Source organism: Melitaea cinxia, chromosome 3 (genome assembly GCF_905220565.1).
Source record: "Melitaea cinxia chromosome 3, ilMelCinx1.1, whole genome shotgun sequence".
Taxonomy (NCBI): Eukaryota; Metazoa; Arthropoda; class Insecta; order Lepidoptera; family Nymphalidae; genus Melitaea; species Melitaea cinxia.
Genome location: NC_059396.1, coordinates 2990034 through 3008198, shown reverse-complemented (window position 1 = coordinate 3008198; position 18165 = coordinate 2990034). Strand labels below are relative to the sequence as shown.

General features: G+C 35.3%; 1 protein-coding gene across 1 annotated transcript; it reads left to right on the top strand.

The window, feature by feature from the left end:
• Positions 1-1012: 1012 nt before the first annotated feature.
• On the top strand, positions 1013-11430 carry LOC123668962 (maestro heat-like repeat-containing protein family member 1). The gene is made up of 12 exons (XM_045602653.1): positions 1013-1181; positions 1273-1450; positions 1713-1884; positions 3271-3460; positions 3657-6501; positions 6577-6730; positions 7021-7281; positions 7943-8154; positions 8680-8877; positions 9841-10123; positions 10558-10795; positions 11134-11430. Exons 1-12 carry the CDS (start codon positions 1151-1153, stop codon positions 11316-11318), a joined length of 4947 nt encoding a protein of 1648 aa, XP_045458609.1. The 5' UTR covers positions 1013-1150; the 3' UTR covers positions 11319-11430.
• Positions 11431-18165: the final 6735 nt, after the last annotated feature.

Genomic DNA, 18165 nt, shown 5'->3' with positions numbered 1-18165 from the left:
TATGTAATAATCACACCGATTGGGAGTCATTCCGTGAATACCTAGAGGATAATATAAATTTGAAAATAGCTCTTAAGTGTCCCGAAGATATTGAAGAGGCAACAAAAAATATAAACAACATGAGCCAAAAATGATGGGAACTTATGGAGGCCTATGTCCAGCCACTGACTGCGATAGGCTGAACTGATGATGACTGATTTAAAATAAAATCTTAAAATGTAATTTTTATAATTATGTATACCAGCTAACCTGGCAAATGTTATTTTGCCACTAACGCTATTAAAAAAATAAGGGTTGGTGGTAGAAATCATAATAAAATAAATATTTTATGAAAAAAAACGGAATTTGGTGTGGATCACCCTTAGCGGTGTGAAAAATAAATGTTGGCCGATTCTCAGATCTCTCCGATATAAACACAAAATTTCATAAAAATCGGTCTAGCTGTGTTGAAAGAGTTTGATAACAATCAACGAGAATTTTATATATTAAATCATTCTATACATATCATATTTAAGATACTTACTTCTTATTTTTTTTTTCAATAAATTTGACTCAAATGATTTAATAATTGCAAAAAATGATCAGTAATTTATAACAATTTAAAACAAAAAAATGGGATTTTTTAATTTTTAGCCTCAGTTTTTAACAATGAAATGCTGCCAGCATTATTGGTACCATTCCACGCGGACATGATTTATATCTTAATTATTTGTAAATATTTAGTCTTTTAGTTATGAATTGTAAATATGTATAATATTGTAAAATTTCAAATAAGTAAATATATTAAAAGATTTTTCGTATTTTATGTGGCAATTGGAATAGAATATTATTATCATTGCTGTGATCAAAATATGTCAAACATTAAAAATTAAATAATTATTATCAAATATTAAACACACCGAATGAGTTTCTATGATTTAGTACCTTTGCCTATCACTTGATATTTATAAAAGACACCAAAAAAATAAATATGTCAAACATCATTTGACATCTTTGACAGAAGCTCATATGACATTTGACAACCACAGGCAGGAGACGATTATCTACTGAAAAAGATCCTGCATCATTGTGTAGTTTTATTACAGTAAAGTGTTTAATTTTTCTGAAAATTTATGATACTACATAATTTAGTTTCCATGTAGATATAAAAATGTCTTCGCAAAAGCCCGATAATTTTAAAGGTGTGAAGTCTAAGTGAATCAAATGAAAATTATACTTGATATGTCGCAAAATATGTTTGTCCTCTACTAAACTATTATTGTTGTTTTCTAGATACGGTGATCGTGCTCATAAACGCTCTAGGAGATAACGATAATTCCGTCAACAACGCTGTAATTAAATCCCTGGCAAAGATAGCGAATGTGTATCCAAATGAAGTTATTGCAATATTTTGTGAGTTTTATCGGAACACTGTTAAATCGAACCTCGTACAATTGGGAAATATCGTTAAGTAAGTATTTTGATTCAACGTCTGCTTTCTTTTTTTCATGGAATCAAATAAAAAATTGGTGGGTAGATAAATACAATGTGTATTTGTTTTAAACAATAGTAAAACCATGCAATAACTTTTTTAGCAAATAATCCTTTGTAATAATATTTCCTGTCTTTTTATTAGTATATATCAAAATAACTAACTTGTCTTTATATTCATTTTTTTTTTGAATTGTCTTATTTGTGTATAAAATATAATATTTTTAAAATTGAAATTTTAGAGTTCTAGAACAGACATGTGTCAACCAAGTAAAGAAAATAGATCAAAAAGTAGCAGCAGAACTCATCAATTCCATGCTTCGAGCTATGACGGAGAATACAACGTACGAACCAGTCGTACAAATGGGGGCATCCTCTGTTTTAGTAGCTATAAGTCATGAGTACTTGGATCTGGTAAGAATAACCATAAATATGTTTTTAAGTTCTATTATTTGACTCAAGTGATGCAACCTTACCATATAAAGCCAAAATGACACCATATCTGTCCTCCTTGTTATAAATTTTTATTTCCTGTAAAGTCTTTTTTGCATTAAATTAAACTTATTTACATTTTTAAGTTATCTGCCTCAGACTAATCCTCACTGACCGCAGCAAAAGTAAATTCTTATGTCTTCCAAATCCTCTTAAAATTATTTAATTTTACTCCAAAGCCTTGTTTGGGTAAAAAAACAATTTTTTTTAAAAGTAAACTGAATTATTTTAAAACAAAGCCCTCTCATCCTCCATCTCTGTCAGTCTGCCTGTTTGTTTACGATCAACAGACTGCCAACTGACTGAAGGACTTTTTGAAAAAAAAATCTAATGTACATGAATAAAAAAAATTCAGTGCAGGTCTGCCAAATTCATCAATGTTATTATTAAACTTTAAGACCACTATAAACCAACCATTAAACGATTCACAGACTTAAAAAAACCTACTTGTGCTTAACCTAGTTCAGATAACCTTTTTATAAAGAAATGAAGGTTGTCTCAACCTTTTAATGAGATTAACATATTTTTGACACTTGTTTGTTTTCACTGGTAAACAAAAACTGCTATGATTCATTTAATGAAACAACTTTTTTCGGATTTTATCGCGGTTTATTATTAACTTTTGATTCCCGACGTTTCGGATACTTTACAGCAACCATGGTCACGGGGGAAATCCGAAAAAAGTTGTTTCATTAAATGAGTAAAATTCGCGTAAACATTAGAAAACAATATGCTATGATTCATTTAATTATAATGAAGTGCTAAAAAAACTAATTTTTTATTTCACAGACTTAATGATAATTGTAGTAAAATCAAATGATTATTTGAATATTTATAAATACTTTATTTTTAAGGTTTTAATAAAATATATTAATATAAAACAAAAATTATACAATTACAAATATTCTTTAATCATCTTCCTGCCCTTATCCCACTTATGTAGGGTCGGCAGAACATGTTTTCCTCTTCCATTCCTCTCTATTATTTGTCAAATCAGTGCTTACTCCATTTTTTTTTCTGAAGTCCTCACATACAATCCATCCATTGCTTTTTTGGTGACTGGCAGTCGCTTTTCATTCTTCAACATTCATTCCAAATATTCTTTTACCAATGTAGCGTTCATCCCTTCTCATCACATACCACAATTATACACAACAAAGACATTCATGATTGTAAAACATTTTTTATACCTAGCTATAAAAGTTGCAAAATAATTTAAAATTGTGCATTTAATTTAAATACAAAGAAAACATTACCTAAATTAATTTTTTAGAGTATTTAATACCCATATGAAATAATTTCTTCTAGGTATTACGTTTGCTTATAAATCAAATGACTCCGGCATCAGTACCTCACTACACGATTGCTCATACATTGGGCACACTGGCTGCCGTTAATACACATGGAGTGGTGCCACATGTCAAGGAGATCCTTGGCAAAATGTTGCCATTACTGCCTTTGGTCAAACAGGATGGTGTCAAACAGGCCTTTGCTTATGGTTGGTGATCAGTATTTTTTGATTAATTTTATATTAGTTACTTACAAAATGTACAAATGATTAAACAGTAAAAAAGATTAAATTTAGTAGTGTTTAAGAGTTATACATGAGCAAAGCCAGAATTAGTAACTATTCAATAAATTGTATTACTAAGTATGTAAATCCATATTAAAAATAAACAATTGTTTTGTTTTAGCATTCGGCCATTTTGCTGTCGCGGTATCCGAACAAATAGGTGACAACGTCCAAAACGACAACATAACATCGATAAAAGATAATTTTGTCACAGAATTCGCAATCGTGTTTGATGTGCTATACAACCAATGGCTACCGTCACACGAGCCAAAAGTATCTGAATCAGTACTTGAAGCTCTCGGGCCCATCACTAGACTCATATCTGAGAGACAATTTAATGAAACTGTTAATAAATTTGTATTGTCTCTTTTATCGCTATATCGGAAACAAGCGATCAATTTCTACTACATTAGTCAGTGCATTTCTTATTTATTATCCCCATCTCCCTTAAACCCAAAATTGACCTTAAGTGATAACGTTATAAACTCAATCAATAATGTTCTATTCAACTTGGTCCTTTTGGAGCCAGATTATGACCAACCGCATACAGTGAAGAATCACTTTGAAGTATTGCGTTGTTTTGATCATATGACCGGCCAGTTTCCGGATCATACTGTCGAGAACTTGTTGCACCATTGTAAAAATAACCAGGAGAAAGAAAGGATGAAGGCTGTTATAATTTTAACGCATTTAACGACATCGTCTCAAGTTTTCATTGACAATTTCGCGTCAAAGTTCATAATTATCTTAAAAGTAATGGTCGTAATGGAACAGGGAGTGAAAATGAAAAAATTGCTCGTCAAAGCGATCGTTGGTCTGGTATACAGGAATTGTATAATGTCTGCTGAAGACTTTGCTATGGTCGAATTTATAATAAAAAATTGTGGGTACGAAAGTACACCGAATATTCCAAAATCTGAAGTCCTCGATTTGCAGGACACTTGTAAAAGTTCACTTATTCTTATGTGCAATACCGTTACGAGTGTTAGGACGCAGTTACGCAGCTTGTTGCTGTACTCTCTCACTGTTGATGAATTTACTCCATCCATGTCAACAGTGTGTCACTGTTTGACATCTTTGTTCCAAAATAATTCTGAGATCACCAATCAAGAACAGCCTAATAAAGACGTTGATAGTATGATAGTATGTTCTCCGGATTTAGTTTTTGTGCGCTGTATAACTCACGTAGTTGATCCTGATCAAAGAGACTTAAATAAGAACTTGCTGCTCTTCCTCGAAGAATTTTCCGGTGATGTACATAAGAACTTGAAAAATTCTTGGACTGTAGAAATTCAGCGGCTATTAAAATTCGTTGAAAACAATGAATCGAAGGAACAATGGCACGGAATGTTGTTGGATCTAATGATTACTGCTGTGGAGCAAGTGAACAATAATAAGTGGGTGGAAACTATATCGACATTAATATCACAGCAAATTCTTTCAAAGAAACAAACTCCTATGATTAAAGGAGTGTCTCTTCAGTATTTGGCCATACTCTCGTGTCATATGTCCAATGCAGCTGTGGTAGAAAATGTGCTTAAAATAATTCTGTTTGCCCTAAAATCGATTCCAATGGAGAGCGTTGAGTACGTGAGTAAAGCTGTAGGTATCGCATCGCGAGAACATGGCGAGTTCGTTATGAATGAATTAGATGCGACTTACAAAGAGAACGAAGCGAGACGTGGCAACAAATTTCTTAATTTCTTATCATCGAGATCGTCAAAGAGCGAAGCTGAATTAGCAACGGTAAAATATGCAGCAATAACGTGCTATGGCAAAGTTGCCTCTGATTGTCTAGATGTGCACGTGTTGGCTAGGCTAGGAGAAAACGTTACGTCTATATTATTTGATATTTTAAAATCGAATCCATCTTACGACTTGTGCAATGCCAGCGTAACGACTTTGTACGAGATAGCTAAAGCTTTACATCCGGCTTCACATCATAACGTAGCTCTCAGAAACCGCTGGCAATTGTTAAATGCTGTCTTAGAACAAATATACAACTCGAATCTAGATAAGAGAAACGTTGAACTATATCCAATAATTGTAAAAGCTTCAAAAGCTCTGACAAAATTACAAAAAGGGATTTTGCCCGAAGAAAGGAATACTATACTACGAGTTCTATTTAATAGCATTTTTGGAGAACTATCTTCTTTTAAAAGAAAGTATGAGATAGAAGGAAATGGTGACAAAAACGATTTACTAGCGAAAACATTAAACGACTCGTTGACTCTCTTACATGAGTTAATCAGAGAGTTAATTATTCAATCAACCTGCTTGAGTACGATTGATGATATAGTCAGCTTGTTAATTGAGTGGATGCGTCACGATAACGATGAGATTCGCACCGCGGCTATGTTAATAATGCACGTAGTTTTAGACGCGTACATCAAAAATGTTAAACTTAATTTTGAAAACCCGAGCAAATTCGGCCAAATGGGTTATTTGTTGGGACTTATCGTTCCCGGTGTAGCTGATTCGAATTTCCCAGTAAGGTTGTCGACAGTTGATTGCATAAAATTAATAATTCAAATACAAGATCTGTACGAAGGTCACACGATTGAGCCTGACGACGAATGTATGGTGAGTCTGTCCCAATTGCAGAATAATATACTGACAAATGATTTGAACATGATAAGCGAATATTGCACTAAATTGTGCGATGCAATATGGCAAAAAATTCCTCATTTACACACGATGCAATTTATAGAAAGCCTGCTAGAAGGTTACGACAGTCAAGAGTTCAGAAGTGTTGGGATAAGTTCGGTTCTGGACGCGTTTATCGTCAAAAAGGGACAAGATTTGTTCCAAAGTATAGAGAGGATAGTTGAGGTGTTGCTTGCGACTATGGATGAAGTGGTCGATGACCCTAGAATAAGACTTATGAGACCATTTACTTCACTGACACGTCACCATTCGAACGCTGTTACAGCGGTACTGTTAGCACAAAAGATTCCTCTAAAATCGTAAGAAAAATTCAATTTATTTCAATATATTACTTCTCATTAAATTTTGATATGCTTACAATGAAAATATTTCAGGTGTGTCATAACTTGCTGGCGGTACTTAGCGCGGGATGAAAGTCTCTCGACAGCCATAGTCGATAATTTCTTACGTCTGATGACATCGATTGAGTTATACGAAGATCCTTATCACATTACCGAGAATCACATAGCAGCGTTGCAGCCTTTAACTGTAAGTAAAAATATTAAGAATATTCATATTATATTGTGTACTTTAACAACAATCAGAAACCGTTTTAATCTCCTACTCTTTAACTGTCTCATCAATGAAAAGAGGAAATTAAAACGTCATCTGTCACGCTTATAAGTTAAGACGTTAAATATTTCTTATAATTCATGTTAATAAAGTCTGTCTTGTAGCTGAAGATGTAAAATGACATTTTAAGTTTGAAAATTCGCTTTGATAACTTGAATTCGTGATTATCGTTTTCATCAAACCACCTTTTTTTCATTTCATTACAGCTTATTAGCGCCCTCGGAGAGATGTTACAAGAGGAGGCAATGAGACCAATATGTCTTGCCAAGTTTCCAGATCTGTTTGCAGTGTTGTACACGACGCTTGCGTGTTACATGGAAGCGGAACCTCCGGCATATTCCGTACCGACCAACAAGGGACAGGAGAGATTTGGCTTTATACCAAATAGAGAGGCTATTAAACTGTCACCCGCCAAGATCACCATTAACACATTCAACGCGTTTTTGGAAAGAGCTGACTGTTATAAGGTATTATTTATACGTTATTATTTTTGAAACCTGCAAATGGAGATGATGCAATGGTGATGTAATCAAATTAAAACTTTCAGAACATATTGTTTACTACCTGTGCTGTTACTAGGAGTGACTGTGTTCGCGATTTCGTCCACGTGGAATAGTGACTTCAACATGATTCTTGAAATTGGCATAACCTTTTTATTTGTGAACCGATTGACATGACACACTTTAAATACTAAGCTAAGCTTGCCACAATATATTAATGAAAACCACATCGAAATCGGATAAGCCGTTTTTGAGATTAGCGTGCACAAACGCATAGACAAATAGACAAAAATTCTGACAATCATTGTTATATGCGTTATAAAGGTCCCAATATCCGTATATATATATATATATATATATATATCTTAAATCTACAGACAGCGACCCGTTACATTTTTATTATATATATATTGATGGTAATATGTACATAATTATTAATGAACAGAAAAAAAGAAGTTATGGCGTTTTTTTTTTTTGATTCAGATTTACAAAACGGGCGATCGAGCCGTAAACTCGAAGTTTACGGCTCGCTCGTATATCGTTCTAAGCGTTAAAAATCGTGAGCACCAAAAGTCGTCGGTACCGTTAGCGCGATCATTCACAGCGTGAAATTGTTGCGGTGCATCAGATAAAGGAGGCGTGCTCGCTGTGCCTGAGCGTGGAGCACGACAGCAGCAGCTCGCTGCTGGAGCTGGCGGCGCTGCTGGGCGGCGCGCTCAGCCGCTCGCTGGCCGCGCGTCTGGAGCGCGTGGCGGCGCGCGTGGCGCTGTACGCGCGCTCGCCGCTGCCGCCGCAGCGCTGCGCCGCGCTGGCGCTGCTGGCCGACCTGCTCAACTACCGGTGAGTGCTGCTCACTGCACTGTTCACTGTCCGCCTGCTCCACTACCTGGAGCGCGTGGCGGCGCGCGTGGCGCTGTACGCGCGCTCGCCGCTGCCGCCGCAGCGCTGCGCCGCGCTGGCGCTGCTGGCCGACCTGCTCAACTACCGGTGAGTGCTGCTCACTGCACTGTTCACTGTCCGCCTGCTCCACTACCTGGAGCGCGTGGCGGCGCGCGTGGCGCTGTACGCGCGCTCGCCGCTGCCGCCGCAGCGCTGCGCCGCGCTGGCGCTGCTGGCCGACCTGCTCAACTACCGGTGAGTGCTGCTCACTGCACTGTCCACTGTCCGCCTGCTCCACTACCGGTGAGTGTCTGTTCACCTGCTCCACTACCGGGGAATGTCTGTCACCTCCTCGGCCAATGTGGCTGTCTTATGAATGTATAGCGTTGTAGCTCAACATCAAAATTTACTTTATTCAAGCTGACCTCTGATATATTTAGTTTTTAAATGTAAATATCTTCTAAGTCGGCGGTATCTGGCCCGCAGCTGCAACGACAACCCAGTGCTGACGGAGTCGGTGCTGGCGTCGCTGGGCCCCGGCTGGAAGGACGCGGACGGGCGCGTGCGCGCCGCCAGCCTGCGCGGCGCCGCCAGCGTGGCGCGCCTGCGCGAGCCGGCGCGCGGCCCCGCGCTGGCCGCCGCGCTCGCCGCGCTCAGCGAGGCCGTGGACGCGCCGCCCGCGCCGTGAGTGGGGGGGGGGGGCACTGCTCGCAGTCGAACGGTGGTCCATGCACGCTCTGTCCACCGTTCGACTATGAGCAAGTTTTCTTTTTATATAAAAAAAAAACGACTATGATCCGAGCCGTGAGTGGGGGGGGGGGGCACTGCTCGTACCCGAACGGTGGTTCACGCGCGCGCTGTCCACCGTTCGACTATGAGCAAGTTTTCTTTTTATATAAAAAACTCGACTATGATCAAACTTTTCTTAACATTTTTGAATATCATATCAAAAATTGACCGCTCCAGCGGGGTTCAAACCCGCGTCTCCGACTGACCGTGTCGGCGCTCTAGCCAATTAAGCTATGGAACGATGTACCCGCTAGAGCGAAATTTTTGATATGATGATTTTTATTTTCGAACAAACTTTTCTTTATAAAAATCAGGGGGGCAAACGAGACTCAGAAACCATCTGATGTTATATGGCTACGCTACCACCGGTCTTGAACATCTGCAACATTAGAGGAGTCTGATATATTGTTGACAGGCCGGCAATCCTATCCTGTGTATACAGCATTATATCAGACACATGTCCGATACCCTTATTATTATTATTAAAAAGTATTATTATTGATAGGCGCGTACATGTGATGGACATTTTCATAGCCATAACGTATATTTGTACCATGCTATCTCATGATAAGCGGTTATTATAGACTATGGACGCTTGTATTACCGGAAGCCTGTTACTGACAAAGTCCCTGCTGTCAACACAGTTCTAGGATTTATGGCTACAATACACGTTTTTTTTTTTTACAAATACTTGAAGTTTGATTGTGATCTTCCGTTAGATTAAGGAATTTTCTCAATTTGGCTGCTCGAAAGCTTAAGCAAAATATTTCCTGCTTTGCCTCACCATAATGCTGTGTATCTTTCGTATTTTCGGCGAAATGAAAAAAGTAAATAATTTATCTCAAAAATCATTCTCAGGTCTCCAATCGACAACGTTCCCCTCGCCGCCATCCAAGGTCTAAGTCGCCTCATAACTGAAACAGACAAACTAGACCCGGAATACGAAAGAGAATTACTGTCGATATCACAGAAAATACGTCCATTCATGAACACGGAATGCCCGCTACTGAGAGAAAACTCGATAAAATTGTTTGGTGTCATCGCTGGCAGGGTGAAGTCTGAAGCGTTGGTGGACCAGGCCGTGTCGTCCTTACCTTGTTTCTTATTGCATTTGTGTGATAAAAATTCTTCTGTTGTGAGGGTATGTATTGTCATTTTCATATGTTTTATATGTGGTGGTCTAAAACTTGCAAAAGATTAACTTACGGTTATAGTCAAAGTATGCTTTTGTTCTAATATTGTGAAATCCTAAAACTTGAAAAGAAAAACGTGGTTTTATTATTTGTAGTCAATATTTACACCTCTGTGGATAAGGTGATGCTCTTCCATAGATAACTTCAATTTAGAATGTAGTTCTTGTCTTATTTTTGGGTGATAAACTTATCTAAGAATTTGGAAGATTTTATCAAAAATTAAAAATTTGAAAATACCGAATCATTATGTTTGAAACATCTTTCTTTAAACTGTTATTTTGATTATTTCGATAAATTAAAATTGTTAAATATTGTAAAATATACCATTTCAACAGATTATTTCAGTCCGTTTGCATTCTAATTGTTATTTTAAAATTTTCAGGCCAGCAAATTCACGCTACGTCAAGTATTCAAAACATTCAATGTGAAGAAATCGAACGATTTTGTCCAAACACACCTCCTAGATGAAGGCCGATTGTACTTGGATGAGTTTCTATCAGCCCTATTAAGACAACTCGCAGACGAAATGCCATCCTCAGTAGTGAAGTGTCTACAAACAGCAGTCAATTATTTGCACTATGCTAGAGATGACATTAAACCACATTCGCCATTGTTGTTGGGTGAGTTGACAATTGTTTTTTTATTAGTTTGATGACGCGTTAGCGAAATGGTCACAGCTACTAGCCGATTTTTTATTACAATGGTGGAAAACTAGCGTTTAGTCCTCCTGATGGTAAGTGGATACCATACTTTATGGACGCCTTCAACACCAAGACATTGTCAGTCCAGTGTCAACATTATTCGAGAGTAGTGCTATTTAGTTATAATTTTCTGTAAAACCTTGGTTTCCCCAGTCTAGCTGCTCCAAATTTAAAGCAAGATACTTCCTGCTATGTTCTACCTTAATAAAAACAACAAAAAATACTCCACCTACTTCGTCATCACCTACTTTCCTCAGGCCTCCTCTACTCAGAGCTATACCGCATACGTGACTCACACCCTGAAGACACGGAGCTAGACCCCGCTGTGTCCAGGGGGGCGCGCTCCAGACTCCTAACACTGGTGAAGGATGGAGACCCTCGCGTGAGACAGAGTGCGTCCCTCGCACTTGCTAGCCTCTGTCTCTGTACTGCGGATGATTGACGGCTGGCACGTCGGCTTGCTCATATAGATATGAGGCACGTGAACCGACTGAGATTGGTGAGGTTCCACTGACTTGGTAAATATAACTTGATCTTCCATGTATATCCAGGATTATCCAAAATCAAAATTAACTTTATTCAAATAGGCTTCAAAAGCACCTTCGAATCGGCATATTATAAATTATAATTTTGATTATTGTTAAAAGTAAAGCTACCACCGATTCGGAATGTGATCCATTAGCTCTTGTCTCCTTGTATCCAATATATGAAACACGTGAACCGGCTGAGGTTAATGAGGTTCCACTAACTTGGACTCTATGACTTCATATCTGATGTTAGTGTGGTTCCATTAACTCTGTCTGTATGACATATCCCATGTGTAATATTCGGAATTATCCTAGTTCATTCATTTTTGGTTATATTGTATACTTATCATTCAAAGTTCATTACATTTTGTCATACATTGTGCAATAAACTTCCTCTTTTTGCTTAAAATTGTGCGATAGATTTACAATGTAGATGTGATTAGTTAGTTAACTTCACAAAGTTCGTGACTTACTACGTGATTGTAATTTTACTAATGTCTAAATAGAACAACTATAGACTGGAATTCACCTATCATGTAACGGGTTTATTAGAAAGTTTTAACGCAATATTTTGAATGTGTGAATGTTATCGACCGCTCTGGTATAATGGGGCGTGTGCCATGTCGGCGGCGCCTAAACACCGACGCACGGTCGCTGGTTCGATTCCCGCTCGTAGTGGATATTTGTGTTTATACAAATATTTATTTCCGGTCTGGTTGTTAGTCCTTGTTGGTTTCTCTACCGTGCCTCGGAGAGCACGTTAAGCTTTTGGTCCCGGTTGTTGTCATGTACACCGGATAGCAATCGTTACTCATAGTAGGCAATATATCCGCCAACCTGCATTGGAACAGCGTGGTGGATTAAGCTCTGATCCTTCTCCTACATGGGGAAAGAGGCCTATGCCCAGTAGTGACTGCAACAACGTATAACATTATGTTTTTTTGTATGAGTAAATAAATTGATTTAGTGTACTTTCCAATTTGCCTTAGAAAGTTTCTTATAAAATATTAATATAATATACTGTTGAGCCTTGAAGTTCATGTACTAATGATCATCGAATTAAATTATTTTTTCATGCCATTGTTAATCAATAGTTTTTACCTCTGACTAAATATAAAGACGTAAATCAGAGGTTCTCAACCTATGAAATTGGTACCTACCACCTAATAAATATTTAGAAAATGAAAGATAGAATTATTTATTTGTCACAAAAAAAAACTAAAGATTTTTTAAAATGTATAACCATTTTTTAAGTCGAGTACAAATATAGTTTACAAATAACAGCTTTTGTTATTTTTGCTGAATTTTTTTTATATACATTTTGCATTTAAACCTTAATTATGTTGTTGTATAGATTCTAGATGTACTGAAGTGATGAATTAACTGACGAACAACATTTTATTTCTTTTTTAAATATATTTTGGGGGATGTGTGATAAATCTTTAACAACCTTCGGTCGAAAATACGAGTCTTATAGTGGAGCCAAAATTATTTATAAATGATTCTATTTCATAAATAAAGCCTTAAAAATGTTAATTATTTACGTAATCGCTTATTATTAATAATAATCTATTCCATATAATAATAATAAAATAAAATGTGAATTAATATTATTAAGAGAATCGTATGATTAATTATAATTGTTGATAATGAAATAGTCATAGAAGTAGTTTTTTAAAGTTTATTCGCTAGTTAAAAATAGTCTTATATATTTGTAGTCACATAGAGAGCGTTAGATAAAATATTACGGTAGCTTTTGGCCCCAACCTGTATAACATAGTTTATAGTTTATCCAGGTATATAGGGATATAAGTGAGAGGCATTTAAACTCCATATACTGTAATATGTACGATTTTATTTTTGTGTTACCTACACATTAGGAATTCTAAACATTCTCCTGTCCCTCTCCTGTCAAGGATTTTCATTGTAATATGAAACTTTGAATAGTTATGGGTCTCTTTAAAGAACTCACTATAGATGGCGCCACGGTTCGCTTAAACCGAAAATAAAAATCATCATATCAAAAATTTCGATCTAGCGGGTGCATCGTTCCATAGCTTAATTGGCTAGAGCGCCGACACGGTCAGTCGAAGACGCGGGTTCGAACCCCGCTGGAGCGGTCAATTTTTGATATGATATGCAAAAATGTCTGTATACTATAATTATACATTATATACATAACACTGCTTGTAATTTAATGATCTGTTGTACTTTTGTACACCTACACCGACACAATACCATCTTCTCTGCCCCTAGGATGCCTGGAAGAGATCACATTTCAGCGATAAAGCCGCCCTTAGTACCTTATGATACTTTGTTAAAATCAATCTGAATTATTTCTGTTTTGGTGTACAAAAAAGTGTATTGTTATGCTATGTTTATATAGCTTAGAAATTATATGTGGTTTGAATAAGTGCCTATTGCTTATATCCAGTTGTACATTATGATCTGTATATTTTATGTCGTTATGTTAAATTCTGCAAATACTTAAAAAGTCCGTTCTTTATCTTATGTAGAAGTTTTTTTTTTTGTATATTAGAATTTAAACAAGTGTAATTTTAAAAATGTTTACGTGTTAATAAAAAGTGAAATAAAAATATTTTATTATAGATCAAGCAATATACAGCCTTGACTACAAATGTTAGTTGATTACATAATTATGCAAAATATACGTCGATTCGAAAAATATTTTTCTTATACATACATGTTGTGCTTATGATCTATAATCAATAAAAGGCAGTATTTTCATATATATTTTAATTAAATTATAAAAATCGATTTGAAATAGTTATTTCAAGAAAAATTATGAGAACCTTTCGCAAAAAATAATATTTTTTTTTAATAAATTTTACTAAACTCATCATCGTCATCATCATCATTATTAACGAGAGTTCTTGAAACAATAGACACGTCGGCACGAACTCCGTGTATTTTCCTTGTATTACAGTTTGTTATATTATATGTAAGTATACTCTGCGCCACCCTCTCGACCTCACTGGCTAGGCCCACGGGAACGACGAGTTGATACGTGTGGAGCCAGTTCGGCTGCAGGAGTCTTTCGCATTTTAGAGCTATTCCACGAATGCTAGACGGAAACCCCATTTCGGGTTACAAATAAAGTTTTCCTTCTCTAGAACCCTAATAATTTTGAGCCTGGTTTATCCCTCGGTCGTCTTTTACAGTAAGAAAAGGGATGGTGCTATTCTACTTGGCCAACACCACACGACACTTTACTAAACTACACTACTAATTATTATGTTAATATCTTTTAAAAATATAGATGAATAGTTTTTGTGTCTAAGAAAGTAATAACACAATCGGCAGATCTCAAACTTATTTTCGCCGCATACCGCTTTTTGGTGACCTTGTGACTTCTTCATTTTTACCCGACTGCCAAGGAAGGGTTATGTTTTTATATATAAATATTTAGAACAATATCCATGTTTCTTGACTTCCGGTTCATAACTGATATTTTCAGAAGATGTTTCCTTAGCTTACTGGTTTATCATTATTTGCTATAATATTTTGACAGTAAAATATATAGGAGTTAACAAATGCCATATTTAGGATATCATAAAATAGCGCCATTGGCAATCTGTTTGTTTTGCGACTACATCACATTGAACAAATTTAGTCGAAAGTATCCCCTTTTGTTTTATTATAAAATAATATAATTTGTAGCTTATGCTATTTATAAATGGCAATGGATCGACCATCTTATTATGGTTTTACAAATCATGTGTCAAAATGATATCATCACTCTTAATCAAGGTGGCACTTACAATTGCGACTCAGTCAAGAAGCTTATGACTCAGTCCTCTTGTATTAGCTTCCGGCATCGGCATTGACTCGAAATAAAAAAGCGATAACTTTACGGGTTAAGAAGTAACAGACGATATTTTTCGACGTACTCGTCGAAACGACTTACATTTGTAGTCTAAGGTTAAAAATTGTTTATGCCGCCATTGCTAGTTCACTCAGTGTTCTGAGACATTTAAAAAATTCCAAAAAAATATTCTGTATTGATTGATTTATGGCTTTCAGTTCGACACCAGCAATTTATACTAAGCTAACTCTTAAAAATGAACTTTACAATAGAGACTTATAAAAGGGAAAAACGTGATACCTTTTATATTAATTAAGAAACTTATTTGAAATTTGGTATCTTTAATAGTTAATTTATTCATTGCAATTTCGCAATTTTTTTTTTATTACATATAAAAACACATTTTATCAAGTTCGCATTAAAAAACAAACTTATCGAAAAATCGAATTGGCGTAGTATAAATTGTTGGTGTCGAGTTGTGCCAGAGAGGCACGGTTGTAATATTCTGTATTAAAGCTCTGTTATAAAGAATGTTATTGATAAAAAGGAGACTGAATCGTAAAAAGATTTAACGAATGTATCGAATAAAAGTTAAGAAGTAATCTTAAAATGTTATTATATTATTTTAAACGAAGCTTTATAGTTATTATGATACTAAAAAGTATAGGTATGAATAATTGCTTGAATATGTAATAAATAAAAATTCATCTAAAATACCTATATGCATAAAATCTCTAAAGTGCCCAGAATCGTTATTTTGAGAATAGCAGTAGGATGTCATAAATAGTCGAATATTGATGAAGTTTGCCGAATGATATAATATATTATTATATAATATATCTATATAGGTATTAATGTGGTAATTGTGGTTTTCACTTTGTTCTTAAAACCTTAAGCCATGTAAACTTACGCGTTTCAATGTGAGCGTACATCTAAACAATTAACGTACCTTCAACACATATGTATGTATTATTTACATTGGTATGTAATATGTAGCATGTGTGTTAGTGTGCTTTGATAAATTAAGCATACATTGAAACACGTAAACCACACGTATAAACATGTTTCCAGACACTTTAAAAAAGTTTCATTCTAGTATTCAGTGTTTTTGTTAGATTAAAAATAAAAACGCGCGCTGATACAGAATAAAAATATGTTACCGATGTATTTATTTTTTATATGTTAATATTAATTGTTTAATTCCATCTCTTGCTAGTTGCATTATTATTGTGAATTTAGTTTTAAGACGCTAATGGCACCTTGACGTCATTATTTGCATATTTATTATTCGAGCGATGCTCGACCGTGTCAAGTTATTTTTAAAACACGCCCATAATTAAGTGTAACGGTAGAGTTGTTTAATAGTTTCTCGAATATTTAAATAAATATTTAGCATTTCTGTGATCTAATATTCCCAAAAACAAACAAAAAATGATTTTATTTTTATTCAAATTATTGTATCAAAATAAACATATAAATAAAAAAATATATCAATTATTCTCTTTCCATTTAAAGTTAGTGAGCGTGGCTACTGCTTATGTTTATACAAGAGTTATTTTCAATAAAATTGATAAGATTTGAACGTGGTTTTATTTTTTCTTCATCTTTTTCTGCAATTCTAGAGCAGCTGTCACATCGCACACCAAACATCTAAAAAGTTTTTTTTTTTTTAAATAAAAAAGGTATAGTTTAATTTTTTAAAATCTATGCCGTTAAAAGTTCTTTTAACTTTTAGGATGAATTTTCTAAATAGTCTATGAATGATCCATAAAAATCTTTGAACATAATATTTTTATTAAGAGAAGCTGGAAAAGCGAGATGTGATCTAAAATCCACAATATTTCCGAAAACATTTATCACACACATCATTCAAAACAAACGTATTAAAGGTTTTATCGCTTAATACCTACAACATATCTTCTAGACAACTTTTAGGTATAATTTTTTAAGCATATCAAACTCAACAGATCCCATTAGGATTTACCCCTATTATGAGGGGGGGACTAATAGACAAGCACTAACGCCTCGACCAAGGCTACGCGAAAATGTCAATATGGGCTATTATACAAATGTACGCCTTGTGATTGGTATCGTACCGCCATAGTAAACCTTAGTGTCACCTGTTTGGATACTTTTGGGTTGTCTGGAAGAAATGGCTAATTAGCCATAAGTCCGCCCATTGTACTTCACTGTCTGTGACTATCTTTATGCTTTGTTTGTAATATATTTGTGGTGTACAATAAAGTATAAAATAAATAATAAAAAATAAATACTTACTTTGGAGTTTTAGCGATATAGAACTCTTTGTCTGGATCACAGCGAGCTCGCAGCTGCCGACCGTCCCACGAGGCCGACTCCATACGCCATTCCGGAGACACGTATGGCGGATTTAGCTTTTGGAGTGTTATCTAAATGAAGTAGTAATGAGTATAAGTTTTATGTGTTAATCTTATTTAAATGGATGTATCTTAGCTATTTTAAAACCTATTTCAAGCGATATTGTAAGGGATCTAAGTATCGTTTTATTAGCCGAATATTGAACTAAAATATAATTTGTCGTAAATATTATTGATCAAGACTTCTTAAAGTTACTTACTTTATCCTTTTTAATGTAATACATTCTTTATTTTACACCTAAATACAAAGAAACCAGTGACTGATGTACAATAATTGTGTTTGCTCGCAAACGACATTAAAGCCGACTTCAATTACATCAACAAGTAATATGTACAACGTAGTTAGACGAACAAAATAGTCAAGTAAATTCGCATTATTATAATAACTCGAAAAGTATTGGTCGGATCTCCATTTCAATTTAAATAGATCACATGACAAGTACAAAATTTCGATTAAAAAACGAAATCAGTCCATCCAGTCAAAAAATTGTCGAATTTAGAACATCCTTTTTTTTAGTCGGTTATAAAAGGCACACAACG